Source organism: Xyrauchen texanus, chromosome 35, assembly GCF_025860055.1.
Source record: "Xyrauchen texanus isolate HMW12.3.18 chromosome 35, RBS_HiC_50CHRs, whole genome shotgun sequence".
Lineage (NCBI taxonomy): Eukaryota > Metazoa > Chordata > Actinopteri > Cypriniformes > Catostomidae > Xyrauchen > Xyrauchen texanus.
Window position 1 is genome coordinate 19945058 of NC_068310.1, and position 20187 is coordinate 19965244.

Sequence of the window (20187 nt, forward strand, 5' to 3'; positions counted from 1 at the left end):
AATTTTCTTTAAAAACAACAAAAGGAGCATTTTACAAATGAAAGTAAGAAAACTAGGTTTTTCGTGAAGAGCCCTATTCCAAGAATATGACCGAAGGGTAGGCTACATTCTTACAGTAATTTCATGGTCTTGTCAGAGTACCCACATCAAGAGATCTGTCCTTCGAAGTTTGAGTAGGGCATAGGGATGATCACGTTCAATTGGAATTTCACCCAGAACATCTATTTACAGTTGAGGCAAAGACTGACTAATCAACGACAGACAGTTCGAACACATCGACTACATCAGCACTTGTTTAACACGGTCTGTTACGTCACGCTTGCGCAGTCGTGATTCTTCCTCTCGTCCAAATTTCACACTATGGCGCCTGTCGTAAGTTTGATCATATGGAGTTACTGAATAAAATTATTAACGTTTCCTTTCAGTTTTATGTACACAAATGACCGGGGATTACACGAGAATCAATGGCGCTGTCGTTAAAACAACTGACGTACTAATCAATGGTGTTTAAATATTAAATATGCCCCGTTATACATTAACGTATGATAACAGCTAATTGAATTACATTTTCTTGTAGTTTATTCACTCTTTTGCTTATCGTTTCGGTGTTTAAATGAGAATGGCATGACTGGCTTAGCCTCAAGACTGAGTGCGCACATTTGAATTTCAGAGGAAGCAGCAGAGCTCTAAAGGTGGAAAGAAGAAGAAGAAGCTGGTTTTGAAGTTCACGCTGGACTGCACCCATCCTGTTGAAGATGGCATCATGGATGCTGCCAACTTTGTGAGTGGCTCAATTTTTTATGTCATTATTTTAATACTGCCAGCCAAACTGCTCATTAGAAACTAAGTTGGAGAAGTCAGTTACCTCATGCTAATGTATAAACAATACCTCTGTTAATTATAGAGCTAAGAGACAACTTAAAAACAGGATAATAGACCAGTAAATTAAGTGTCAAACATGTCATTGTAATGCTAGTGGATTAAAAACGTATCATGGAATATTGTTCTACATGTAGTAGAAAGACAATGCGTAGATGTATTATTTACATTGATTTACTTATAGTTGGTTCCTTCGTATAAGAATTAGCTCATGTATTTTACTTTGCATGTACATTTGTGTTCACAGGAGCAGTTCCTACAGGAGCGCATTAAAGTGAACGGTAAAGCAGGAAATCTGGGAGGTGGAGTCGTGGCCATTGAAAGGAGCAAAAGCAAAATCACTGTTTCCTCTGAGGTGCCCTTCTCCAAGAGGTATGTTTCTTTAGTAAACAATAGTATATTGTTCCGCCAATTAATATTGTTTTTAGCTGTAGCTTTGTTTCGTTCATGAAGTTGTAGTTTTTATTCAAATATTCCTCTGCATTGTCCTCATCTATTTCATAGATACCTGAAATATCTTACAAAGAAATACCTGAAGAAGAACAATCTCAGAGACTGGTTGCGTGTTGTGGCCAACACTAAAGAAAGCTATGAGCTTCGCTACTTCCAAATCAACCAGGATGAGGAAGAGGAGGAGGATGAAGATTAAACGTTAGCCTTTTTTGTACATTTGAATAAATTCACATACAACTAGTTTAAGCTGTCCAGATGCACTTCTTTACTCATGGTGCATGTTATACGTTTCAGGCAATGCATATGAATTTCAAAACAAATTGATGGTTGTGTCATTGTCAGAAAACATGTCCGATTTTGCCATCAAGGGATTAGATCTCTTACTCGCACTAGCCTTGTCCTTTAAATAGGAATGCCGATCCTCATTCTGTAATATCCCAGTAACAACATACGTGTAGTGTATGTAGATATGAATGTGTCAATCAACAACACTCATTTTTAAACAGCATGTTCTTTTCTGTAGTCCAATTAAGGAAATTCTGTGTAGACCCACAATTTTTGTATCCAGTATTATCTCATTTCTTTTGATATATTCAGTGCTAAATGGATCCACACCTACTAATCTACCACAAACCGGATTTATTTTATTATAAAACACTTGGCTGCAAAACCACTGGCAGCATATGTTTTACTTTATAAGTTAAAAAAAATACAGCGAGACAACAAATACCAACTTACATGAACCTTTATTTAATATTAAGGAAGAAAAACATTTAAGAAATCAAAATAATTGGAATTCCAGTTTGTGGACATTCACTGCATTAACAAATAAACTAATTTTAGTACACAAAATTTAAAACGGTCATAAAACATAACAAGCTTGTTGCTTGCCCACAAACTGTTGATGGACTTAAGTACTGTTCATTAAAGATAATGTAACAATATGATCACAGTTTAATCCCAGGTAAATGCAAAGAAATGGCATAGTCCTCAACATATTGCATGAAATGATGTAAAGAACATTGTGGTCCCAGTTGATGGGACAATCATACACTTCTCAACATCATGTCCATTATTTCCACATCATACTAACATCAATGCATGAGAACAGCATTTCTGTAGCTTACAATACTAGAAAAGGCAAGGGCATGAAGATATACATTTTCATTTCTAGACAAGGTAGCACTTCTTACGTTTAATACTTTTTAAAAAGATCTCACAGCTGATGTCTCATTTGCATTGCAGAATTTGAAAATGCTTCCCAGATTAGGTAAAAAAAGACCACAACAAAAATGACGTTCTTATGTATGATAATAGTGTGGAGCTGGAAGTAATGAAAGTGATGTATGAAATGAAAGGTGAAGTGCCCCATAAAACGTGAGGAGTTGTCAATCACCTCACTTAAAAAGGCACAAGATTGAAGTGAGTTTGTCCATTAGTGAACCATTAGCCCATTGATAGTCAGCATTAGAATGATTTAGCACCAGTTTTTTTGGAAGAGAGCAGAGAAGGATCTTATAGTCATTGTTATGGAAGAAAAAAAAAAAAGTGATAAACTCCCATTAGGAATGTAGATGTAAAAGAGATGGATCCACTGGAATCCGAGTGCTTAAGAGAAAGTAGTTGCTTCTCTCTCATTGCTGGGACAATTGTGAAATTGAAACAGATGTATGAAGCCACAATAACCATTCTGGAAAAGCCAGAGCCTACACAGATGAGTTAACGCAACTTCCTTGCTTCATGCTTCAGTTCGACATGTGGCTTGTCTTTCAAAATTAATTGGATGTCCTAAAAGCAAAATCCCATCCCAACCAAACAGTGACAACCAAGGTGACCTAGTGAGTAGAGGCATTCAATTTAAAATAAGCCCCTGGAGAAAATGTGAACACTTAACAGATTGTCTTCAGAGTGTGCGTGGGTTGTATTCAGGCAGCTTCTTGAGCTTTTCCTTCTCCTGCTCAGTGTCTTGGCGAGCAATAACCAGGGAATGAGAATAACCCATTGCGACCTGAAACAACACAGCTGTCAGTTACACAGCCATACCTATCAGCGAACAAAATTCTTTAATATGAGCCATGTTTTTAACTGCAAGATTCACCTGTTCAGAGTACACCCCATCTAGAGTTTTAACCTCCTGAGCAGTAGTGGATGATTTTGGTTTGTTGTCACCATAGCCCTTCAAAATATGCATTACTGGTTAGTCTTGACTTTGGTATATAAACACACAGTACATTCAGAGAGTATTCATCTTACTGACAATGTCGATAATGTTAACTAATCATTTCAGTACTAGTCTTAACACTTCTGTCAATGTGATATTTCAGCTTTTTTCATTTTAATACATTTGCAGCATTATGAGAAACGTGTTTTTTGCCTAGTCATTATGGGATATGGAGTGTAGATTAATGTGAATTTTTATTAAAAACATTTTAGCATAAGACAAACACAAAATGTGAAAAAAAAATGAAGGGATCTGAATGCACTGTGTATATGTATGCACGCTAATATACATACATACACACACACACACACACAGGTGGCCAAAATTTAGGAATAATGTACAGATTTGCTGTTTCTGAAGGAAATTGGTATTTAATTCACCAAAGTGTCATTCAACTGATCACAAAATATAGTCAGGACATTACTGATGATCACTATTTGAAGAGTCATTTTTAATCAAATCTAGACAGGCCCCATTTCCAGCAGCCATCACACTTAAACATCTTATCCTTGAGTAATCATGACAGATTGCTAATTTGGTACTAGAAAATAATTTACCATTATACCAAACACAGTTGAAAGCTATTTGGTTCATTTAATGAAGCTTAACATTGTCTTTGTGTTTGTTTTAGAGTTGCTACAGTATGCAAAAGACTGTCTTAAGGTCAATATTAGGTCAAAAATGGCAACAACAAAAAGAAGAAACTGCTTTCTATAGAAACTCAGTCAATCATTGTTTTGAGGAATGAAGGCTATACAATGCTTGAAACTGCCAAAAAACTGATGATTTCATACAAAAGGTGTACACTACAGTCTTCAAAGTCAAAGGACAACTGGCTCTAACAAGGACAGACAGAGATGTGGAAAGCCAAATGTACAACTAAACAAGAGGATAAGTACATCAGAGTCTCTAGTTTGAGAAATAGACACCTCACATGTTCTAAGCTGACAGCTTCATTGAATTCTACCTGCTCAACACCAGTTTCATGTACAACAGTAAAGAGAAGACTCGGGGGTGCAGGCCTTATGGGAAGAATTGCAAAAAAAAGCTACTTTTGAAACAGAAAAACAAAAAGAAATTGTTATTGTGGGCAAAGAAACAGACATCGGACAAAAGATAATTGGAAAAGAGTTATGATATTTTGAACCCCATTGAGGTTTTGTGGGGACAGTTAGACTGTAAGGTGAGTGATAAGTGCCCGACAAGACAGCCACATCTATGGCAAGTGCTACAGGACGTGTGGGGTAAAATGTCACCTGAGTATCTAGACAAACTGACAGCTAGAATGACACGGATCTGCAAAGCTGTCATTGCTGCTTGTGGAGGACTTTTTGATGAGAACTCTTTGAAGTAGTTTAAGGGGTCTTTGAAGACTGTAGTGTACACCTTTGTATAAAATGTTCTGTTTTTTGGCAATTTCAAACATTGTATAGCCTTCCATACTTGATTGACTGATGAGTTTCTAGAGAAAGCAGTTTCTTTTTTTTTTGTGTGTGCGTGCCACTTTTTACCTAATATTGACCTTAAGACATGCCAGTCAATTGCATCCTGTGGCAACTCAAAAACAAACACAATGTCAAGCTTCATTAAATAAACCAAATAGCTTTCACCTGTGTTTAATATAATGGCAAGTGATTTTCTAGTACCAAATTAGCAATTTAGCATGATTACTCAAGGATAAGGTGTTGGAGTGATTTCTGCTGGAAATGGGGTCTGTCTAGATTTGATCAAAAATTACTTTTTTAAAATAGTGATGGTGCTGTTTTTTAACATCAGTAATGTCCTGACTATACTCTGTGATCAGCTGAATGCCACTTTGGTGAATTTAAGTACCAATTTGCTTCTGAAACAACAAAATCTGTACATTAGTCCAAACTTTTGGCCACCAGTGCGTACACACATACAATTTCAAAGACTTAAAAAAGAAAACCGAACATACCAGCTCTCCAAATGTGGGAGATGGTCCCCAGCTAATGGTGCTAATATCAGCTGCTATGATAATACTGCTCTTCCTGTGAGGGTCAGAGTAAACAGTTAATGATCACATAAGATGACTTGTAGAACACTTGCAAACAAATTTTTATGGAACGACACATAGAAACAGAAAAGTCCTTATTAGCTGAAATCTCTGTGGAGGGCTCCACACTAGTTCATTTTTCCAATGATTTTCAGGTGCTAGCTTCATTAAATCACTAGCCAGGCAGAGGGAGACAGAGTATCCATTAGCACCTCTCAGCTGGAGGTGTTAATCACTTGACTGTCTGGACTCCCAGCTGAGTTAATGCCTTGAAACACTGAAAATACACATCAGGCTTGCTTGAAATTATCACTGGCTGTGGGTGGGGCGGGAACACACCACCAAGGCAGTGACCAATGAGTGCAGTCCATGTAGTGTTTTTTTTGCCAGAGGATCGAAGCAAATATTTTCTGCAGAAGGCAGATTTAATTATCTCAATCTGCTAAAGGCTTCTCATCTGCACTTTCACACGAGTGTAAAGGAACCAGCTTGCGATCGTGATCTGCTCTTCTCTCTAGCACGCACGTGCACCAACTGGGCTTCCCTTGATATTGCCGAGTGCAGACCTCAAAACTGACCAATTTCAATTCTAGTGAGACTTTTCTAGTTTAAAGCGCTATGGAGGAAGTCAAGTCGAACTTCTCAAACAGTAGGCAGTGCTGACATGCCAAACAGCAGGAAAAGAGCAACACTGTGTTAAGTGCCAAAAAATGTATTGTCATCACACATCACCTTTACAAAATTGTTTCATGATTTTACATGAGTAAAGGTAACTAATATTTTGGCAAAATGTTATAGTTTCATATTAAATAATCTAAAAAAGGTAGAATCTATTAGACCTCATTTTATATCAACAGTGGCATTATCAAGGTGTGTTTCAGCTAGTATTTATTTTTTCATAAATGAAAATAGTAATAATTTTTTATTATTACTATTATTTAAGACTAGCTACACTGACCTAACCTTGGTAATTAGGAGATTTTCCTCCTGTGTAATATGTTCTGTTTGAATTATGTTTGAAATTAGGAAACAAACAAGATAATAATAATAATAATGGGCTCATAGAAGTAACTTCTATGAGGGGGGAGAGAAAACTTCCTGTCAACAGCAAAAATAATGTTACTTAATGCATGTTCTTGTCCTTGAAAACCATGAACAAAAATATGCAAAAGGAAATGTGACCCAGGATACATTAAATACAGGTTATATTTGTACTATGGTGTGTCGCCACAGACAGGAGCAGTCTGGCTGTGCTGTCGAGCACCTACAGTAGATGTTAATTGTTAATAATCATAGGACATTACGTTAAAGCTCACACAGCTGATGTGAGTTTTCATTTAGTAGTTAATTTAACATGCTATGCCAACATGTAAACTAAAATGCTTATAGTTATATGTTAACATATGCTTTAACATGTTATAGTTGCATGCTATTTTATTTTTCCATGTTTATAATTCAGTTTATTATTATACTACTGTTAGCTTTCTTATTTATTCTATTTCCAAAAGGGAGACTTTACACATACTTACATTTAAAAAAAAATGGTTTCAAGTTTAAATTACTATAAAGCATTTGTTCAACCAAAAAAAAAATAATTCACTCCTTTAAGAGTCATTGTAACTGATAATAATAATTGTGTTATACCGTGAAACAGTGATATTTTCTGAGACTGTTATCGTACTGTGAAAATCTCATACCACTGCAACCCTAATCATAACTGACCTTTAAAAAAATAAATAAAAAAAAAAAAGTGGTCGGAGATCACTGCTGAACTTAATGTACATGGTGGAACACTTAAATATACAATAACGATTATGAGTAGCCAGGTTGTAATTCATATTTATACTACTGCTGCAGTGATAAGTGAGAATGCAAGTGTAGAGCTAGCTTAAAGCATGACTGAGTTGCAGTCAGATAATTTGTTTATTCAAGCCAAAGAAACTGAAGCTCTTTCTGCCTGTTAAACGTTTTGCTCATTCACAGAGCAGACCATATATGGCAAGCAGGAAGCTTAGTGTGTATTAGTTGTGGATCATTGAATTAAAATGCCATTTTCAGCTTCATATGCAGTTGGTCATGCGAGAACGCTATATTTAGAGATGTACCGATACAATTTTTTCCCCCTGAACTCCCAGTATCAGCTACCAGATACCAACCAGGTGTTTTTGCTGCTTGGTTTCAATAAATGCTTTTAAAGCATTGGAGATGAAGTTTGAATTCTGAAATGAACAGTATGTTTTTATAGTAGAATTACCTCTTATATGTCAAAAGATCAAAGATCTTTTGAAAATGGTATTCCTCATGACATGACCCCTTTAAACACAGCCTTTTCCAATTCACAATGCTATCTTATGGTTTCAAAAGTCTTTGAACAAAATTCAATTAAATGGACTACTTTAATAGTGCTACTTTTCATTCCTTGAGCTTGTCGGTAACGACCATTACTAACATGTGCTATTGGATTTGGATCGGGCTCGTCGAACCAATACCGATCCAGATAAAATGTTAGTATCGGAGCCGATATTGATCCAGGTAGAGTTTTAGAAAAGGGGGAGTGTCTAATTCAGACGTTGGTGGAAGTTAAGGACTGGCTTAGAACACATTTAAGGTATTATAAAATAAATTCTCAGTCCAGGGCCAGTACTTACCCACAGGCCAGACTGCGTACCTTCCATCCACACAAGTCCTGCACAGCCTTGGGGTACATGGTGGACTCACGAGAAGTATTTGTTACGCCCCAGAAAAACAAACCTCCTGTAAAAAATAGAAGCCGCATTGTAAACCACTGATTATGTGTATTAGGTTATGCACTTCTTTTCAGTGATTAAGCACATGCTTACCTGTTTCACTCACAGCAAAGGAACACTGGTAGCCACTGTATATTTGGGTTGCTCCACGGCCGGGGAAGTCAAACAGCTTGACTAACCGTGGAACCATTTCATCTTTCTGTTCTGTGTGGCCTAGTCGTCCATATCCCCCAAATCCCCAAGAAAATACACGCTTTTGGGAATCCAGCACCAGCTGCACAGAAATAAAAATTATAGACGATATATAAAACATCGATTTTTCAATTTGAATAAACATTAACTACTGATCTGTTGAGCATTACATGTCATTGTTAGCATTTTTTTAAATTATTATTATTATAGTGTGCGAGACGAGGAGGGCGTGGCCAGGCTGTGAGGAGGCACGCCTGGCACAGAACTGTCCAATAATAAGCCGGGAGGGGATAAAGACAAGTATTTGTATTGTAATCAATGTGAAAACTTCTTGATTTCATATGTGCAAAATGTATTTCGTTTTCACCTTCTGATGCATGGAGGACTTGCAATACCATCCACAGAATTTCTACTCACTGTATGATTGCCCCCACAAGCTACATCTCGAGCCACAACGTTTGGCACAGGAAGCACTTGGCCATCTTTAGTCTTCTCAATGAAAATGGCCACGCGTCTAGGGATCAGCTCACAGTCAAACTGAATGCGCTGGGCACGTGCAATGAACTTTCCATCTGAGTTATGCCCTTTTGGATACAAGGCAAAGAAAGTAGAATTGTCCAAACTGATAAACAGTATTTTTTAAATAGAACTAGTTTAATAGTTTTTGCATACCAAGCTGGCCATATTCCGGGCAACCGAAAGAGTAAATGTTCCCCTTGCAGTCCACTATCATGCTGAATTCTGCACCACATGCGACTTTGACTATTGGCTGCCCATTGTAAAGGATCTGTAGGGAAATCATTGAAGCAGTTTTGTGAAATCCTCAAAACACAATGCACATGTTCCAGTACAGACCCACCGAGTTGGTGAGTCAAACTAAATATTAACAGTATTTGGGCAGAGTCTTACTGTAGCTGGGCTGAGAACAGCATCTGTCTGATTGCCCTGACCAAGCTGCCCCAATTTATTTTCTCCAAATGAGTACACAGTACCATTTTCTGCAAGAAAGCATAATACAAATTTGTTTTTTGATTTTCTCCCCTTTTCTCCCCAATTTGGAATGCCCAATTCTCAATGTGCTCCAAGTCCTCGTGGTGGCATAGTGACTCTCCTCAATCCAGGTGGAGGAGGATGAATCTCAGTTACCTCCGTATCTGAGACCATCAATCCACACATCTTATCACATGGCTTGTTGAGCGCATTACCGTGTAGACATAGTGTGTGTGTGTGTGTGTGTGGAGGCCCACGCTATTCTCCACGCACAACTCACCCTACTGAGAGCGAGAACCACACATTATAGCGACCACGAAGAGGATACCCCATGTGGCTCTACCCTCCCTAGCAACCAGGCCAATTTGGTTGCTTAGGAGACCTGGCTGGAGTCACTCAGCACGCCCTGGACTCGAACTCACGACTCCAGGGGTGGTAGTCAGCATCAATACTCGCTGAGCTACCCAGGCCCTGCATAATACTATTTTAATATCATACATCCATTATAATTATGGCAAAAAATTATAGGACAGGCACTCTTCAATGCAAAATATTGCAAACAGCTGCATACCAGTTAAAGCCAAGGTGTGGTTCCGACCACAGGCAGCTGCTACAATCACTTCCTCCCCCAGTCCCTCCAATAATTTTGGCGCCTCCAATCGTTTAGTGTCTCCATGCCCCAACTGCCCCTTTTCATTGCGACCTGGAGTGCACAGAATAAAAAAACTATCAAGATTTATAGCTGGAGTGTGTCATTTCTGCGCCACTAGTGGCACCAAATGGAACTTTAAAAAATTATGACTGGTTTTTCAATCAGGTTTCCTGAACACTTCCCTGTCAGCCATTGGTCCCATCCCAAACTCACGCCATTGGTTGATCCAATGTTGCCATGTCTAAATGGTAGGGATTCTCAAAGAGAGCAATGTTGTGATAGTACCATAACGTTTATACTTTCTTGGGAATCTACTTACCAATAGCTGGGTTTACATTCACATATTTTGATGCACCTTCTGGGGTATAGCATAAAAACTTCTGGATGGAAACACCAAGATACTAATAAAATCTCTATAATGTGCATAAAAAAAAAAAAAAATATATATATATATATATATATATACACACACACAAACACACACACGCGCTCACTTGAGGTAAGAAGAAATGCGCATAAACTATGATGGAAATAAATGTACCGAATAAACTATTCAACTTATTAGGAATACATGATGCAAAAATGTAATTCACAACTTAGATGGAAACATAGCTAATGGCTTACTTACAGCTGTCTCAGCATATTATATGGAATCTGAAAAAGTATTTCAGCTTCATAAAATTAAAGTTATTTGCCCAGATAAAAGCACTATTCTAGAGCCAATTCCTATTGGCTCATCTCTTCAAAACCTTGCTTCATCAGTAAAGGACAGCCTGCTGACTGGGTAAAATTATACAGAGTTCACCCACTCTTTTCAAGGAACAATTTTCCAGGACATTTTGTGCCACATGGTTGTAATATTTAAGCTAAAACACACAAAAGGTCATTAAAATTGTAATTATTAGAGGGTTAATTTTTTTCTAATTAATTTGAATGTTTTTCATGGTAGATTCTCACCTCTGGATAAGCAGTTTGTACAAGTCCCTGTGTGACAAACCACAAACAGCTATAATTTCATTAAAATACAAATATATCTGTATGTGCTGCACGCTTCAGACTGTCATCTTCTACACACCCAGAGTGCATGTGATGCTTATGAGGTGTTTTCAGCATACGAGCGGCCAGCTTCACACATTCATTTTGAAGCATGCAACACATGCAGATTCCATCCATCCATCCATCTTCAACCGCCTATCCCGAGCCAAATTAACCAACTCTGACTGGGGGACCCCGAGGCGTTCCCAGGCCAGTGTGGAGATGTAATCTCTCCACCTAGTCCTGGGTCTTCCCCGAGGCCTCCTCCCAGCTGGACGTGCCTGAAACACCTCCCTAGGGAGGCGGCCAGGGGGCATCCTTACCAGATGCCCAAACCACCTCAACTGACTCCTTTCAACGCAAAGGAGCAGCGGCTCTACTCCGAGATCCTCACGGATGACTGAGCTCCTCACCCTATCTCTAAGGGAGAAGCCCGCCACCCTTCTGAGGAAGCCCATTTCGGCCACTTGTACTCGCGACCTAGTTCTTTCGGTCATGACCCAACCTTCATGACCATAGGTGAGGGTAGGAACCAGTCCAGATTTGGAGGGGAGTATCAGATTTCATCACTCTCAGTGTGTCGCTGCATAAATTATAAAATGCTAAAATATCATAAGAAACAGTCACACTGATATTAGACTCAGTGAAGAGAATCCTTCACTGATTTTCAGTGAAAATTTTGCTGAAATTTTGCTTTCTCAAATTTTCAGATCGGGCGTTTCTTTCCTTTTAAATCCGTATGTAAGAGTCATGAACGGTTTTAACTCTTGATTGACAGGTGAGGGGTGGCGCGTCACTGATTCCTGGGATGCATCAGGATGGCAATTACACCTCAAATGCGATGTGGTCACTGGCTGCATGCATTTTTAACCACATCCGTACGCGCTTTTGTTATCCAATCACAAATGGTTTTGCAGCTCATTTACACCTGTATTTAGCACTGACCACTTGTCATCAGATCATCCAAATCACAACTTAATACCAGCTGTAAATTGGGTCTAAAATGACTACAGCCGGAGCTAGCGAATGCTATAGAAGGACTTCCAGCTGAAGTCGCACCTGCATCCCCTTTACAACCCCCAGGAAAAAGGTGGACATGCTCAAAAGAATCCTGTCAGGTGCATCAAAAAGTGTATGCAAATGATGATGACTCATGAAAGATTTGCAATGTTACAAGTTTATGGGGGCTTAAGAATCTTGTTAAAATATAGGAGAGACTGCTTATGTGTGGCCACTTACCCCAGCTCCAGAGTTTGCCCTCTGTAGTGATGATGAGACTGTGGGCAGCACAGGGTCCAGACACCACACAGCTAACCTGGACATCACTGAGACAACCATAGCGGTGAGGCCCCCACAGATTCTGCCCAAGGTTCCGATAAGCAGCTGCAACAATACACACACAACGCACAACTTTAATATGGATTACTGTGAGTTTACTTAAGCCTACACATAATATGATCTTTATTCTGCTCAATAAAGTGCTTCAATTTACTGCAGTAAAGTCACTATGCATGTACTAGTTAAGGTGAACTACATTTTTACATTTTGTAGTTTTTGCCCAAGTCGACACCATGATGCAGAGTGGTTATCAGGATGTTACTTTGTGATAGCTAAGGTGCTTGGAGTGGCTGCTATACCATTGCTAGGGTGTTCTGAGAGGTTGTTTACAGACTCATTTTGACAGAGTCCACCCCCAAGTCTCTAATATTCTAGTCCCTATATATGAATCATAGAAACACAAAACTGATTGCTTGATTTCAAGGACCATTCACATTCCTAGCACAAATGGAGTTTGTGCTTTCAAAAATAGCTACACAATCAATAGAAAAATAATCGAGATTACGACTAGAGCTGTTGAAATTATGTAATCGTGATTAATCGTGTTAATTACAGCATTCCATTTAGGTGTTTTTCCATTTAAAAATGTTTTGGGCCGTTCTGTGCATGAATGCAAAAACACATTTGTCTAAAAGGCATATCAGTATTGCTCACTATGAAAATTAATCTGTGTATATTTTTTTTCAAAATGTGAACAATGCTTTGTTTTCCATGCAATTATATTAAAAAAATAAAAAAATAAATCCACTTCAGGAACACAATTATCAGCTTGTTTTAATGCATAGCCCACATAAAAATATGGCAAGCAGCTGCACCAAACAAAATAAGTAATTTAATGCAAGTTATATTCATTGAAATTAATAAATCACAATGACAAAGGAAATAACCTGCAAATATTTTCTAGTTTAAAATAACCCAAAGTTTAATATGCAAGGTTAAGAGTTTGCTCAATAATAGTTTGAGCACCAGCAATTCTTAATATCAATATATATTGTTTTGAGAGAAAAGTTGACTTGTTAGACATCTATGGTATGCCCAAATACAAGGGTTTGGTTTAATATCCAGTAAAAATCTCTGTGCTTACAGTCAAAGACTCTGTTTTCAGCCGTTACTGAAATACCTTTCAGGTGATTGGATCAAAATTGGTCAGGCGAAACATCTGCATTTGCACTGTATTTAGGGCTGTCCACTTGTGATCGGATTAACTGAAACAGCTCAATGGACACATTTCACTCTTCCAGCAGAGCCCCTCTAAGGGAAGCCTACAAGCCATCCGTCTGTTCACTAAACTTCAAGTCATACACAAAGCAAACTTTTAGGAATGAACTATGTGTGGAGTTTACTATGATAAAATTGCCATTATATAAGAGAAGACAGAAAATGTTTCTACAGGTAAGTGTTACCTTATGGCTCTCCCCATTCATTTGTATGGTGTCCGCAACAGTGGCATGCCGTCGTAACATGCTAGTTGACTGTTACGTCATTATAAGAATCTGTTTCCAGGATTTGTGACATGGATGCAAACAATTGCAGGGTAACCCTTGATAACGGTGAATGGGAGACAACAAATATATTTTTGCTTACCCGTTTCTTTCGAATAAAAAAACGGCACTATTATGTTTCCACAACTTTCCAAATGAAGCGGTTGATTAAAAAAAAAAAAAAAAAAAAATTTTGGAATGCCCAATTCCCACAACTCACTAGGTCCTCATGGTGGCGCGGTTACTCACCTCAATCTGGGTGACAAGTCTCAGTCGCCTCCGAGAAAGTAAATCCGTTAATCTTATCACGTGGCTCACTGTGCATGACACTGCAGAGACTCACAGCATGTGGAGGCTCATGATACTCTCACCGATCCACGCATAACTTACCACGTGCCCCATTGAGAGCGAGAACCACTTAATCGGGACCACAAGGAGGTAACCCCATGTGACTCTACCCTCCCTAGCAACCGGGCCAATTTGGTTGCTTGGAAGACCTGGAGACAATCAGCACACCCTGGATTCGAACTTGCGACTCCAGGGGCAGTAGTCAGCGTCAATACTTGTTGAGGCCCCCCAAGTAAGTGGTTGATTAAGAGAGAAGGCAGCAAATTTTCTGTCACTATCTCAGCAGCTGTTTAAGAAACCTAATCATATCTGTGGTCAATTTTGTTTAACTAAAATTCTAGGGTAATATAATACAAAGTATAATGTAATAACTTTACACTAAAGAATTACAAAATTGCAAATATAAAGTTTGCTATATTTACTCTGTTAAATAAGGTGGCAACGCATAATCACAGTCTGTGAAAAGGGTCCATATCATGTGAAAGCAGGGTCAAAGAGTTAGTGTGTTCATGTGCATACCAGTCAAGGGAGGTCATTATATCTGCATATTAAAGTTAAGACTTAAGGTGTGTCGTGTCCCATTAACAGATTAAAATGGCTAACTCAGGTGAAACTAGTTTCCTAAAACTGTATTGCAACCCTAATATTTCTTGTCGAGCATGGTCATACCTTGCTGTTTTGGCACTTCTTTTCTGCCAATCAAATCCCAGTTGGTGGCTCCAAAAACGAGCAGTTGACCTTTGACTTTGGGAACCTCAAGTTTCTGCACACCAAAAAGCAAGAATTCCATCAACAATCCATTAATTCAATACTGTATGAAATGCTGACATTTAAAGGGAGCAATGAGAGCCATGCATGTCCTTACAATCTTCTCCTTCACATCATCATCCACAGTAACCGGCTGCAGACCTGCTTTAGCTGTTGGCTTCCCGGGTTTCTTGGTGTTTTCCTGTTCAAAGTCATCAAAGTCATCGTCACTGCTAAACTCGCTGTCCTTCTTCTTGCCACCACCTCTTTTCCTCTTCACACCACCGTTGCCAGACACACCTGTCACCTTCTTGCGAGGCATGGTAAAAAATCCTACTTCAACAAAAAACAAAAAGTAATAAGCAAGCAGCTTACAGTTCTGGCTGTAATTATACTGAAACGAAGCGAAAAGATCATAGAAACGAAGACGCCATAACAAACTAAATAAAATGATATACAAATCCCTTGCTTTCACCACCACGAATATTCCCAAATAACTCGCAGCCAAAATAATCCATAAGAAAACACAAGCACGCGCTACGCACGAGTTATACAAATACCTTAAAATGTTATATGTAAATATAGAAATGTAAGACGTTATAAAAGCAGGTTTCTTGGCAGATGTCCAGTGCTATGCTACCACACTAGCAGTGCTGTAACAAAAGAAGCAGCAGCGCGTCTGTCTCACTCAGTCTCCGTTTGTTTCTTTGTTATGTTTAATAAAGCAGCCGCCGGTTAGCCAAATAGCACCGCTTTCCTATAACCATACTACTAAACCATTCCGTAACCCACGTGTTATACCTGTCCTGTCCCACCAAAGAAAGCAAATAATAAAGCCCCGCTGCTCCAAAAGTAAATTTGAAAGCCGTTATGTTTCGACACGTATATGATGCACGCGCAGCTGCGTTAGCATGCTGCACTGCATTTGCATCCGCAATCATAAACATAAAATATATCATACCTCGCAAGAGAAAAACTTTTTACCTCTTCTTAAATACGGATATCAAAGTTAACGGAATATAAACGCACTGAGTCGCTACGACTTCGCCTGTTGTGTTGGAAGATGCGATTATTATACAAGAGCCTATAGATTTCCTGATTCAGATGCTCTACTTCTGTCCGTCTTCCTCGTTTTTTCTTTTATAATTGATTCGAAACAAAAGACTCGCAGAGCTCACGATCACACCACGTGGGCGCAACACACACTCAGGCAATGCATTTCACACATTTCTAAGCGCCAGTCGCAGAGTTTACAGTATAAAATAGCAAATAATCGCATAGTTGACGTGATTGTCAAGTTATTCATGGAAGAAGTGTACGGGAAAAGGTTTATCGCTTTGATGACAAAAAATTAAATTTACCTGTCTTTCTTGGAATGCAAGTGCTAAATGTTGAACCCGAAAGGACCTTTTATCTGTTTGTTTTTACAATGTTAAATTAGGTTAAGATGTACCATTAAAACACTCGTGTAACTTTCCTAGCAAGGGGCATGTATTCCGCAAACACAAAACACGAGGATGTTGACCGAACTACAAATTTTGAGTCTTGATAAGTAAGCTATATAGCGCCCTCTACTGAGTTGGAAGATGCATTTCTCGTTATTGTTGGACATCCGGTATTGTGGATAATCCATTGCTTGTTTACATCCCCTTCATTATAGTTGCAAGGCCAGATAAAAGTTGCTATCCTAATTTAATGGTGGCCGAGGCTTTGGCTCTCAGGTTTTTTATGGACTCCAACTCTCCGCCGATTTTAGGCAGGTCAAGAATTTCTTTGTCAGCAAAGAGATGTTTCAATAAATCTGTTTTTATTGTATTTTTTGTATAAATGACCAGAAAGAAAATTATTGTCATTGTCTACGAAGATAACATTCAAGTGGATTCTAAGATTTATGCTGGTTCTTCTAACTAATGTATATTTCAGCAGAAATTGCTTTGTGAACTTACCTGTGTTCCAGGCTTTGCAAGAGACTGTTTTGTATCCGACAGCATTATATATTTTACGTGCAAAGAGGTTAGCTGAATACAACAGAGTTAATTTACAGTACAGATGTGTATGACTTCTTTTGCAGATCACAATACAATGCAAGTGAATGGTCTTTTTGCAGATATTATGTTTCTCTTGCTAATAATCAAATTGTTTCTTCAATGTGAGTCTTGACTTCAATTTAGTAAGATTTCAGAAATATACATTAATTTTAACCCTTTCAAAGCACAACTTTTATTCAATGTCCTTTGTAGTGGACACCAGGACTAACTCCTGTTTTTCATTCTTGAGGAAGCAGAGGGCTGAGTGAGGCAGAAAGGATTTTACTCAGAATTGTGGAAGGGGATTCAGATTTAGATCTGTCAGGACAGGAGATGAGGTATAGGAGGGCCAGACATTACACCAGGAAGGTGAAAACTCAGAGGAGGACATATCATCTTTTGAGGAGCCTAAGCAGGGACAAAGTGACAACACTCACCATCCATTGTGGATAAGAAGCCATGTGTAAGCTAGGGCTCTGAAGTTAATTGGTATTACAGTGTCTAGAAAGGGAAATGAGAGCCTTTTTAGTTGAATTTACACTTACACAAACACACACACACACAAACGTACAGTACAGTACAGTACACAATCAGTTAAAAGTTTGATTTGGCAAACTATTGACCTTGTTGATTTATTTAATTAATAATACACTTGCTAAAAGTGCTTTAAACTATACCTCTCCTTTCTTTATCAATTAAGTTGTGTGTTGAGCCCCTTACTTTACATTTTATACACTCATGACTGTAACCCAGTTCATGAAAGTAATACTATTATCAAATTTGCAGATGACACCACTGTAGTTGGACTTATTCACAACAATGAGTCTGCCTACAGGGATGAAATCCAAAAACTCTCCGCCTGGTGCTCCACTAACAACCTGTCTGTGGCAGCGGGGGCGTGGTCAAGTGCCCGTCCGGGAGAGAGAAGCGGTAAGGGCGCTCACACCTGGGCCAAATTATGACTAACACCTGTCTCTAATTGCAGTAGAGCGAGGAGAGCGGTTAAAAAGCCAGCAGCCTCAGAGCAGAGGGAAGACGACCGTGCAAGCCAACCCAGTGCGCTTGTGTCTTTGTGTGAACTACTGTGTAAATTATTGTGAGACATACGGCAATTAAAGCCTTACCTTTTTTGTTGAAACCTTCGTTTCCTGTCCTGCTTCCCGTGAGAGTTCCACACTGGTGCTGAAACCCGGGAGAATTAATAATGGAACAGAGTCGCCCCATAGAGTCCTCCCAGCTGGCTGAAGTCCTCCAGTCCCTCGCGACACTCCACCAGAGCCACCAACAATCCCTGCTTGAGCTCCGGCAAGACCAGGATCGCCGTTTTTTTTGAAATCATGCGGGCTCAAGCAGAGGACCGGCACGCCATCCGGAGCCTCCTCAGCCAGGAGGCCGCTCCAGCCGCAGCCGCGACCCCGGACACCCGCGCCACATTGCCCCCACCCGCGTTACAGAAGATGGGGCCGGCGGACGACCCAGAGGCCTTCATCGACCTCTTCGAGAGGACGGCGGAGATTTGGGGGTGGCCCCAAGACCAGTGGGCAGCCCGGTTAGTCCCTCTCCTGTCCGGGGAAGCACAACTCGCGGCCCAACAACTGCCGGCAACCAGCCTCCTGGCTTACGACGACCTGCGAAAAGCCATCCTGCAACGGGTTGGTCGGTCCCCAGAAGAAAGTCGCCAACTCTTCCGGGCCTTAAAACTTGAGGAATCCGACCGCCCGTTTGCGTTCGCCCAACGGCTCCGTGATGCGTGTCGGAGGTGGCTGCTTGCGCGGGACCGCGGCGTCGAGGAGCTCGTCGACCAGGTGGTACTGGAGCAGTTTGTCCAGCGTTTGCCCCGGAAGACGGCCGAGTGGGTCCAGTGCCACCGCCCGGCGTCGCTGGAGGAAGCCGTCCGGCTCGCGGAGGACCACATGGCGGCGATTCCTAGGGCGGATGCGCCCTCTCTGTCTGTCTCCCCTTCCCCTGTGTCTTCCCCTGTTTTTTTCCCTCCCCTCTTCCCTCTCGCTCTGCTCTCTCCCCAGGGTCCGTTCCTGCCCCCGCAGGCGTGGAGCGTTCGCGCGCCCAGCTCCCCGGTCTTGGGAACACCCACCAAGCCCTTCTCCATCCTTCAGCCGCTCTCCTCCTCAGGTGGGGCGCCCGCCAGCACGGGTGCGGCCGCAGCGTCTGGGCCGGTCTGCTGGAGGTGCGGGGACCCGGACCACTTCCGGGATCAGTGTCCGCTGATGGAAATAGGGGCGGTGGTACGGGTCTCCGATGTTCCACAGACTGCCCCGATCGAGCTGGAGCGTATCGGATTCCGGTAAGAATCCAGGGGTACATACCAAGCTTTGTTGGATACCGGCTGTAACCAGACCACCATCCACCAACGCTTGGTTCAACCCGAGGCTTTGGGCTCAGCTAAACTGGTGAGGGTAAGGTGTGTACACGGGGATATTCACAAATATCCCGTGGTGACTCTGGCGATCAAATTCAGGGGAGAAAAACATAGTGTAGAGGCAGCGGTTAGTCCCCGCCTCACCCATCCGCTAATTTTGGGTACGGATTGGCCGAATTTTAGAAAGTTATTGGAGGGAGTTTGTGCGGATGGGTCCTGCGCGAAAGTGAAGGGGTGTGTGATGTGCGATGCTTTGGCGGGGAGGCGGAGCCAGGGCCGTCCTCGACTGCTCCGAGTGACGTGGGAAGGGGCGAGGTGGACGCCCCTCCTCTCCGGGAAGTCCCGGAGGGGACTTCCCCTTGGAGCAGTCGCGGGATGATACCCTTAAGCACGCCTTTGACCAAGTGAGAGTAATCGATGGTCAACAACTCCGGCCGGGTGTCGCCGTCTCATATCCGTATTTTTCGCTGATCAAGGATCGCTTATACAGGGTGACGCAGGACGCCCAAACAAAAGAGGAAGTAACACAATTATTGATTCCACGGAGCCGTCGGGAAATGGTTTTCCAGGCGGCTCACTATAATCCTATGGCCGGTCACCTAGGGGAACGAAAAACACTTCTCCGTCTAATAGCCCGTTTCTATTGGCCGGGCATTGGCGGTGACGTCCGCAGGTGGTGTGCG

The 20187-nt window shown here is 40.8% G+C and overlaps 2 protein-coding genes across 7 annotated transcripts; one reads left to right on the top strand and one right to left on the bottom strand.

Moving 5' to 3' along the window:
• Positions 1-316: 316 nt before the first annotated feature.
• LOC127628526 (60S ribosomal protein L22-like) lies at positions 317-1915 on the top strand. Its single transcript, XM_052105326.1, has 4 exons — positions 317-372; positions 671-781; positions 1127-1251; positions 1384-1915. The coding sequence occupies exons 1-4, from the start codon at positions 361-363 to the stop codon at positions 1526-1528; spliced, it is 393 nt and encodes a 130-aa protein (XP_051961286.1). The 5' UTR covers positions 317-360; the 3' UTR covers positions 1529-1915.
• A 146-nt stretch (positions 1916-2061) lies between these two features.
• On the bottom strand, positions 2062-16619 carry LOC127628519 (protein RCC2 homolog). Of its 6 annotated transcripts, none has more exons than XM_052105317.1 (13): positions 16462-16619; positions 15219-15433; positions 15023-15116; positions 12426-12569; positions 10071-10202; positions 9419-9507; positions 9182-9296; positions 8927-9093; positions 8411-8591; positions 8219-8324; positions 5493-5565; positions 3431-3508; positions 2062-3340 (listed from the first exon to the last, which is right to left on the bottom strand). In XM_052105317.1, the coding sequence occupies exons 2-13, from the start codon at positions 15420-15422 to the stop codon at positions 3236-3238; spliced, it is 1488 nt and encodes a 495-aa protein (XP_051961277.1). In that variant the 5' UTR covers positions 15423-15433; positions 16462-16619; the 3' UTR covers positions 2062-3235. The 6 variants fall into 6 exon arrangements, with proteins under 6 accessions (XP_051961277.1, XP_051961281.1, XP_051961278.1 ...); XM_052105321.1 differs by having other exon boundaries at positions 15219-15436; XM_052105318.1 differs by lacking the exon at positions 16462-16619 and adding an exon at positions 16085-16233.
• Positions 16620-20187: the final 3568 nt, after the last annotated feature.

Bases quoted from the DNA above. Each gene is read 5' to 3' on its own strand.
- LOC127628526 (XM_052105326.1), top strand. The intron at 782-1,126 runs GTGAGTGGCTCA...TTGTGTTCACAG, and splicing joins TCATGGATGCTGCCAACTTT to GAGCAGTTCCTACAGGAGCG. The intron at 1,252-1,383 runs GTATGTTTCTTT...TCTATTTCATAG, and splicing joins GAGGTGCCCTTCTCCAAGAG to ATACCTGAAATATCTTACAA.
- LOC127628519 (XM_052105317.1), bottom strand. From the start codon at position 15,422: ATGCCTCGCAAGAAGGTGACAGGTGTGTCTGGCAACGGTGGTGTGAAG. The intron at 9,094-9,181 runs GTATGCAAAAAC...TGTATCCAAAAG, and splicing joins CCCGGAATATGGCCAGCTTG to GGCATAACTCAGATGGAAAG. The intron at 3,509-5,492 runs GTATGTTCGGTT...CATATTTTGAAG, and splicing joins CTCCCACATTTGGAGAGCTG to GGCTATGGTGACAACAAACC.